The sequence below is a fragment of the Ursus maritimus genome, unplaced genomic scaffold (assembly GCF_017311325.1).
Source record: "Ursus maritimus isolate PB19 unplaced genomic scaffold, ASM1731132v1 scaffold_67, whole genome shotgun sequence".
Classification (NCBI taxonomy): Eukaryota; Metazoa; Chordata; class Mammalia; order Carnivora; family Ursidae; genus Ursus; species Ursus maritimus.
In genome coordinates, this window is record NW_024426852.1 from 47039 (window position 1) to 56293 (window position 9255).

At 34.7% G+C, this 9255-nt stretch overlaps 1 protein-coding gene across 1 annotated transcript; it reads left to right on the forward strand.

Moving 5' to 3' along the window:
- Positions 1-7514: 7514 nt before the first annotated feature.
- Positions 7515-8492, forward strand: LOC103681018 (olfactory receptor 6C76-like). The gene has a single exon (XM_008710510.2). It carries the CDS (start codon positions 7515-7517, stop codon positions 8448-8450), a length of 936 nt encoding a protein of 311 aa, XP_008708732.2. The 3' UTR covers positions 8451-8492.
- Positions 8493-9255: the final 763 nt, after the last annotated feature.

Sequence of the window (9255 nt, forward strand, 5' to 3'; positions counted from 1 at the left end):
ACTCACTATGGGACTGTGGCTTACTTTAGTGACTTCAAGTCAGGTCCAAGACCAAAAGCCACCAATGGATGATAGGAAGCCAACTTATTAAATACCAGGCTATGCTTATAGATATGCCTACAGTAATACTTGAGACCTGTCAGACTTTAAACCCAGCTACCCTTAAGTACATGGTCAAAGCCTAAGTGACACTCGAAATAGCATTTCTCTATTAAATACTGAAGTAATACAAATACGTGAAGCAGTTTTACAAAACAGAATGACAATAGATGTTTTTAACTGCTACACAAGGTGGAAGTTGTGCTATCACAAAAACAGAGCGCTGCGTATACATCCAGATAATCACAAAATATTTCTGGGTTACTGACATGAATACTTAAATTCGCTCTTTAAATGATCCCTCTCTTTCCTTTAATGATTGACTAAACTCCTGGACTGCAAAAGGATTTTTTGTCAACTACCAAAGGACTCTTAATTTGGGTTTCTTTTTCATTTTGTTATACTAATCATGTCTTGCTGTTTTCTCCCATGTCTCTCCACCTGGTGTCGAGACTCCTTCACTGCCGTAACTTCAAGCCAACAGATGATCCTTTCCACTTGGGAAGATCTACACATGCAGTCTCCCTTGGATTCAGCTGCCTCTGCCTTTTGTAACTCCTGTATCTATATAAGCCCCAACTGACCAATGTTGACCCATAGGTAGGGACATCTCTACGCGCCTATTCAGCAGGAAGAAGTTACAGAAGACGAGACCTTCCAGCAACCTTAAAGATTTAAGGGTCAAAATTGTTCAGGGGGGAATGATGTGGGAAACAAAGGCAGAAGAAAAATTATTACATTTCCTTACTACCTACAGCCCATTGACAAGTCCTGGAGACAGGCAGAGTGACATTCCTCTAGGGACTCAACTGCCTCGATGTTAATACTTTGCTAAGGGCAGAAGGCAATCCTAGCCTGATGCCCCCCCGCCCCCCCAAGGATCCTGTAAGTCTACTTTAACATGAAAAATTCCTTTGGAAACTTCCTTTATCTCTAACCTCCCCCCCCCAAGATATGTGTTGGCAATCATCCCCCAAGCATATGGCCCACTGATATACATCTGAAGGGCCTCATGACTAAGGTTTTATTAGATGGTAATAAATGACCTTTCCCCACCAATAGGTAGCCCCCTCAAGGTCCTGGAAACCTTGATTCCAAAATTCCTTAGAACTTTATGCTCTACCTAACCCCCTCCCAAATTATGGATATATAATGGGCCACTCCTCATGTCCCTGGTGCAGCTCTTTCTGCCCACAGGTCCTGTCCCCATGCTTTAATAAACTACCTTTATGCACCAAAGACATCTCAAGAATTCTTTCTTGGTCATTGACTCCGGACTCCACCTCACCTCACCTCACCGATATCCCACAACCTCATCACATTGCAAAGGAAAAAAAATAAAACAAACAAAAACACCCTACCATCTGAAGAGACAAAGCAAGCTACAGAATCAGAACAAATATAACATAGATGCTAAAGGTATCTATCAAGGAACTGAAAACAACTATGATTAATATGGTAAGGGCTCTAAAAGAAAAAGTAGAAAGCATGCAGTGACAGATGACAAAATTAAGTGCAAAAATGAAAACTGTAAGATAGAATCAAAGGAAATGCTAGAAAAAAAAAACTATAACTAAAATGAAGAATGCCTTTGATAGGCATATTCGTAGATTGAAGAAAGCAGAGGAAAGAACCAGTGATTCCTGAAGACAGCTCAATAGAAACCTACCAAACTGAATGCAAGAGAAAAAAGAAAAAAATTTACAGCACAGCATCCGAGAATATGGGACAAACCCAAACTTGTAACATAGGCATCATTGGAATACCAGAAAGAGAAGAGAGAGATGAGAAAAAGAAATATATGAAGAAATAGTGGCTGTAGAACATTCCAAAATTAGTGACAGAAACTAAAACACAGACACAGGAAAATTAGAGAATACCTAACAGGATAAACACACACACAGACACACACACACACACACACACACACACACACACACACACATTCAACTATCCATATAATATTCAAATGCAGAAAACAGAAAGAAAATCTTTAAATGAAAGACAGAAGAAAAATATAGCTTATCTAGAGAAGAACAAGGGTGAAATTACAACACACTTTTAATCAGAAAATATGCAAGCAAGAGGGGAATAGAGTGAAATATTTCAAGTGTTTAAAGAGAAAAACCACTAACCCACACACAGTTAAATTATACTTCAAAAGTGAAGGAGAAATAAAAACTTTGTCAAACAAACTAAATGAATTCATTATCAGCAGACCGACCTACAAGAAAGTTTTCAAAAGTTCTTCAGGCAGAAGAAAATTATACATATCAGAAACCTTATTCTACCTATACAAAGAAAAGATGAACACTGAAGAAGAAATAATTGAAGGTAAAATACAATACACTTACCGTAAAGATAAATTAATGAAGACAGCATGGTATTGAATATAGAATATACATAAAGATCAATGAAACAGAATAGAAATTCCACAAGTAGAACAACACATAGTTGATCTTTGACAAAGGAGCAAAGGCAATTAAACTGAGAAAATCTTTTCCACAAATGTAGAATTGGACATCCATATAAAAAATAAATCTAGACACAGACCTTTCACAAAAATTAACTCAAAATGGATCATAGACCTACTATAAAACGTCAACAATAAGCAAATGGAGGTTGGTTGGTGGAGCCGGGATTCTCACTTTTGGAGTGGGAGGTTACAGAGAAGAAAGGGAGGAAAGTTACATATAGTAATACTTATGTATTTATATACAAGTTATTAGGATCACATTCCTCTTAGAGATTCTAGAAGCAATGACACCATGGTAGCAATGAACACACCTAGAGCCCGGACCTTGGTTTCTAATACCATTCTCCAATAAAAGTAACCAGGTATTACTGCAGGAATGTCTGATTAGAGGGCCCTGGTAAGGAATATATAAGATGATCCTGAAGCATCTTATAGTAGCAGAAAATAAGGAAGTGATTTTTAAAAAACACACTATGATGGTTGGATGTCAAATGGAAGAGTAGCCAACTGAAAAGCCTCCCAATGGCCAAAGCTAGAAAAATTAAGCAACAAAATAAATTAATATTGGATATAAGTCAGAAGTATAAAATAAATATCCATGAATCCATACTGATGTAAATAATTGAGTAAATTAATAAATGGGGAAGAACACACAAATTTCCCATGTAAAGGAATCCCAAATAATTTATACAGATACTCCATCTTCTAGGTAGAGCATAATTCCCACTCATTCAGTGTCAGCTGCTCATAGTGACTTCCTTCCGCAGGGTCCAATGTGGAAAGTGCAGGATGGGAGGACAGCAAATTTGTGGAGAACCCTAACAAGTAGTGCTTCAGTCAGGTGATCAAAGTTCACATGAACAATAATAAATTATTCTGATAGCAAAAACTCAAGATATGATTGTGATGAAAATGGCAAATTTAACCACCATGGGCTTCTTTCCCAAAACACATAACCCTAATTTAATCCTAGAGTAACAGTATATAAATCCCCATTGAGGTCTATTATACAAACTAGTTGCTCAGAGTTCTCAAAACTCTCAAGATCATCAAAATTCTGAGAGAGTGCCCCATCTAAAGAAGCCTACGGAGATGATAAATGTACTGTAGTATCCTGGAAGAGATCCAGGAACAGAAAAAAGAAACATTAGGTAAAAATCAAGGAAATCTGAATAAAGTAGGTTCTTTATAGCTAATAATAATGTATCAATCTAACAACATATCAATAAGTGTGTCAGTTCATTAACTGCAATGAATCTACCATATTAACATGTTAATAATAGGAGAAACTGTATTGGGGACATATAGTAACTCTACCTTCACATTTTTTCCATAGTTCTCAAACTGTCTTAAATAAAAAATTTATTCAAAAAAGAACCTTGATGATATCTTGATTGGAATTTTGTTGAATCTATCAATACATTTAAAATACATTTATATATTGATACCTTAAAAATATTGATCCTTCTAAAACATGAGGATTTCTTAACTTTCTCTTTAGTCATATGCTGATTTTTTTAATTCTCCATCACAAAGAATTGGTTTACTTATTTTTTTATTGAAGCATAATTAACACATATGTTATATTAGTTTCAGGTATACAACATATTGATCCAACAATTCTATACATTACTCAATGTTCACCGCAGTAAGTACTGTACTATATATTATTACAATATTATTGACTATATTCCCTATGCTTTCACCTCCATGACTTATTTATTTTATAACTGGAAATTTCTGCCTCTTAATCTCCTTTATCTCTTTCACCCATCCCCCCACCCATTTCCCCCCTCTGGCAACCACTAGTTTGTTCCCTGTAGTTAAAAGTCTGGTTTTTTTATTTATTTGTTTATTCCTTTGTTTTGTGTTTTAGATTGCACGTATAAGTGGTATGTGACTTTCTCTGATTTATTTCACTTAGCATTAAACCCTCTAGGTCCATCTATGTTGTTGCAGATGTCAAGATCTCATTTTTTTTCTTTCCTTCTTTTTCTTGGCTGAGTAGCATTCCATTGTATATATATCACATCTTCTTTATTCATTCATCTATCAATGCACACCGGGTTGCTTTCATGTCTTAGCTATTGTGAATAATGCTGCAGTAAGTGTAGAGGTGCATATATCTTTCTGAATTAGTGTTTTCGTTTTCTTTGGGTAAACACCCAGTAGTTAGATTACTGAACCATATGGTATTTTTATTTTTAATTCTTTGAGGAACCTCCATGCTTTTTTCCACAGTGGCTGTCACAATTTACATCCCCACCAAAGGGCATGAGAGGGTTCCATTTTCCTCCACATTCTTAGCAACACATGATTGTTTCTTGCCTTGTTGATTCTAGCCATTCTGACAGTTGTAAGGTGATATCTCATTGTGGTTTTGATTTGTATTTTCCTGATGATTAATGATGTTAAGTACATTTTCACATGTCTGTTGGCCATCTGTACATCCTCTTTGGGAAAATCACCTATTCAGATTCTCTGCCCAGTTTTTATTTGGATTATTTGGTTTATTTGATGTTGAGTTGTATCATTTCTTTATATATTTGGATATTAACTCCAAATTGATGTACCATTTGTAAATATCTTCTCCCATTCAGTAGGTTACCTTTTCATTTTGTTAATGGTTTCCTTCATTGTGCAAAAAGTTTTTTATTTTGGTATAGTCCCAATAGGTTGTTTATTTGTTTATTATCAATATATTTTTATTAACAAACTATTTGAATAGCACATTTTATCATGTTTGGCTTTCTTCTTGCTGTTTTCTGGTTCTTCACAAGTTTACATATTTGGATTATAGTGCCTCGCAGACATTTATCTCAGGTAAAAATAATATAACATTGACAAATGAAAATTCTAAGACTGCTTTTTCCTCCTTATTCTCTGCATTTATACACCTCTCTGACATTTAATTTTTTTAAATCATTTCCCAAAGGCTACTTAATTAAAATTATTCAAGTAAACTTTAAAATATACTCCTCAGGAACATCTCTCTCAGAGACAATTTAATTGTTTCCCTGTTAAGATCTCCTGTGACTATTTTGAGGGGAGAGAAAAAACAGATAAAACCAGTCTGTTTTGGTAACAATAGTTAGAAAACCACTTTTCCCACTGGAAGGTAAGAAAAAGGGTTTTTTGTTTTGTTTTTGTTTTTTGTAAATTACAACCCATCTTTATTTAGAAGTTACTGGGAGCCAGGTAAGAATGTTATATATATGAGATCTTCCTACATCTATGGTTGAGATATTGTTATTTTCATGGAAATTTTTGGAAAATAAGGATACTAAATGGCTGTGCTGGATATGTGCAACGGGATAGTTCCTTCCATTTCAAGGATTTTCTTTCTCACAAATTTTTATTCATTCCTATGCAGCTCACCTCTTTCCTGTACCTGTTCTTTTTTTTTTCTTAAATTTATTATTATATATTTGGTCACCATTCAACATCATTACGCTTTTGATGTTTGTCCCATGAGTCATTGTTTGCTATAACACCCAGTGCTCCCAATACGTGCACCTGTTTTCTGATTCTCACTCATGGTTGAGCCTCTCCTTCTTTTGAACTAAGAGTTTCATGAGTTAACCAGCAAAATATACAACTTTGTCCCTCTATTTGCCTATTTCACACATAACTAGTGCCTCAATCTCACATTTTTCTCTTTCTCTTACTTTGTATTTATTTTGAGAGTCTTACCACATTCAGGAAACTATAGTCTCTAGTCTGCCGTGTTACCAGGTAGAAATTTAGGGCAGAGGTCCATTTGCTGCTGGCCTACCTCTCCACACTCTCAGCTTTACTCTCTACAAAGGAGTTATGCCAGAGATACTGCTGCCCAATGAAAAATTTTTGCAAGACCATTTGAGTCTCAGCCTTTCATACTAAACGTGGATTGACGTACATGGAACAGTCCATAAACCTGTTTCCACTGTGACAGAACCTCTTGAATACTTTGCTGCCACCTTCTACCAGCAACTGGGGCTGTGTCAACTTTCTATCAGGTCTCCCAACTTCAGAGATGAGCTTTCCTCCTTATTCTTCAGTGTGTTTCATCTTTCTCTAACTGCACGAGGATCATCCTGCCAAATTCTACCTACACTCGACATATGTTCTTGCATAATGAAATTAAAGGAGAAACAAATTGTGAAGTCTATAAAATGTCCCAAAAGTAAAAGTAAAGCCTCAAAACACTGACACTCAATTAAAGTAAGGCAACAGAACATTTGGATTTGAGAAGTCAAATTGTTACTATAGAGTATATATAACTGTAAGTATATTTTCACTTCTTACCTCTTGTTTTCCATTTCTAATCAATTGTAACTTAAATCACTTAAATTTGTCTTTTGATATCTTCTAAAAAGTAAAAGATTATTATTTAATCAGAAAGGAAAAGTTTTAATTCTTAGTTTGTTTAAGATAATATAAATTTCAGATTTTTAACCCTGATTCTTTTTTAAGTTATTAATTCTCTGATTTAGGCAGAGACTGGCATGAAACATCTTGAAAATTGCTTTAGAAAGTATTTTAAAAGAAATTTCAAGTGTTTTATTTTAAGAAAACTCATTAGAACATGTGGTCATTAATAAAATATTTTAATAGAAATAAAATATTTTATAGTTTTCTTACACATATGAAATTTTAAAAGAAAATTAAAAAATGATAAGCATATTTTTCATATACAGATGTGTTTATTAGATCTATCAAGTGACTCACTCAATGTTACATGGCTAGGGTCTATAAGGAAATACTGGGTATAAGTTTCTTTGTCCTGGCTCATATATATTTTCAGAATTTAGTACAATTTGGTGGCTAATTTATTGGTCCATTTTATGTCTTATATATTTCTTAAGCCAGCAGAAGTGATAAAAAAATAATCCTGGACTCACAAAAATTATTGTTTCTTGTTTGCATTTACAGACCTGGAAGAAGTCAGCAATAAGAAATGAAAAATCAAACATCTGTGAAAGAGTTCATTCTTCTGAGATTAACAGATGACCCAGAGCTAAATATTTTGATTTTTCTATTTCTATTTTTCACTTATATACTAAGTATAACTGGAAACCTGACAATTATTACCCTCACTCTGATAGATCCTCACCTTAAAACTCCCATGTATTTCTTCCTTAGGAATTTCTCTTTTCTAGAAATCTCATTCACAACAGTTTGTATTCCTAGATTTCTGGTCAGCATTATAACAGGAGATATGACCATTTCCTATAAATCTTGCATGGCACAGGTGTTTTTCTTCATACTCCTTGGTTCAACAGAATTTTTTCTTTTGACTGCTATGTCTTATGATCGGTACGTAGCTATCTGTAAGCCATTGCATTACACAACAATAATGAACAGCAGAGTCTGCAACCAGCTTGTAATTAGCTCTTGGCTGGCTGGATTTCTCATTATTTTTCCACCTGTGATCATGGGACTTCAACTGGATTTCTGTGACTCCAACATCATTGATCACTTCACATGTGACTCTTCTCCTATGCTATTGATCTCCTGCACAGACACAGCATTCCTAGAACTCATGGGATTCTTCCTGGCAGTATTCACGCTCATGGTAACCTTAGTATTAGTGGTTCTTTCCTATGTATTCATCCTTAAAACAATTCTGAGAATCCCCTCTGCTGAGCAAAGGAAAAAGGCCTTTTCCACTTGTTCCTCACACATGATTGTTGTCTCTATTTCTTATGGAAGTTGCATTTTCATGTATGTCAAAACTTCAGCAAAAGAAGGAGTGGCTTTGACCAAGGGTATAGCTGTGCTCAATACCTCTGTTGCCCCAATGCTAAATCCTTTTATTTACTCCCTAAGGAACCAGCAGGTAAAGCAGTCCTTTAAGAACTTAGCCAACAGATGCTTCTCAAATAAATTGTAATCATAAAGAAATACATTACCTCAATTTTAAATGGAACCTATGTCTAACACAATGTTAACATTGTTATATTTCTCCAACCACTATGATATTCAACTTCCTTTCCTTCAGCTCTTATTCTCCATTTATTCTATTTTGGCCTCACTCAGTTCAACTTTCTTTTTACATTTACGTGCTCTGAAAATTTTCTAAGTGTGAGTGATTTGATGTCACGTAAGTGAGGATAACACTTAACAAGAATGCCAGAATTTAGTTTTAACAATCATTGAAAGAATTTTCTCTTTGCACACTAATCAAAGTCTAGATAAAATTCTAAGTAATTCTAAAAAGTTATTTCTCCCAGTGCACGAGCATTGAGTATTAATGTAATTTCATCTGTGAGGTAAAGTCTCCTACCTCTAGTGTGCTTTTATTTGTCCTTGTATCTCCTAGGGTTTTTATATTAAAAATGTTGATCTGTGCTATTTGGGACATAGGCGTTATATCTTCATGGTGAATTTTATCCTTTAATATTATAACATATCTTGTTTAATGTCTTTTCCGGACTAAATTCCAAATTTACTACAAGTATGGCATTGCCATTTCTGTAAAATCCCTATATTTTCACCACAAGCATTTTGAGTGAACTACACTGATGATTATTCCACAGCCCATTACTTTCTTTTAATTTGCTGATGCTGAGCTGGAGCTTATCTGACACTCCCTTGGAAAGAACCTGGTTTCCTGTGATCCAATTTCCTTCTTTTATTTTTTATTTTTTTGGAAATTAAAACCATGTGTTTTCTATCTCCCAGGTAGTTCTCAAAAT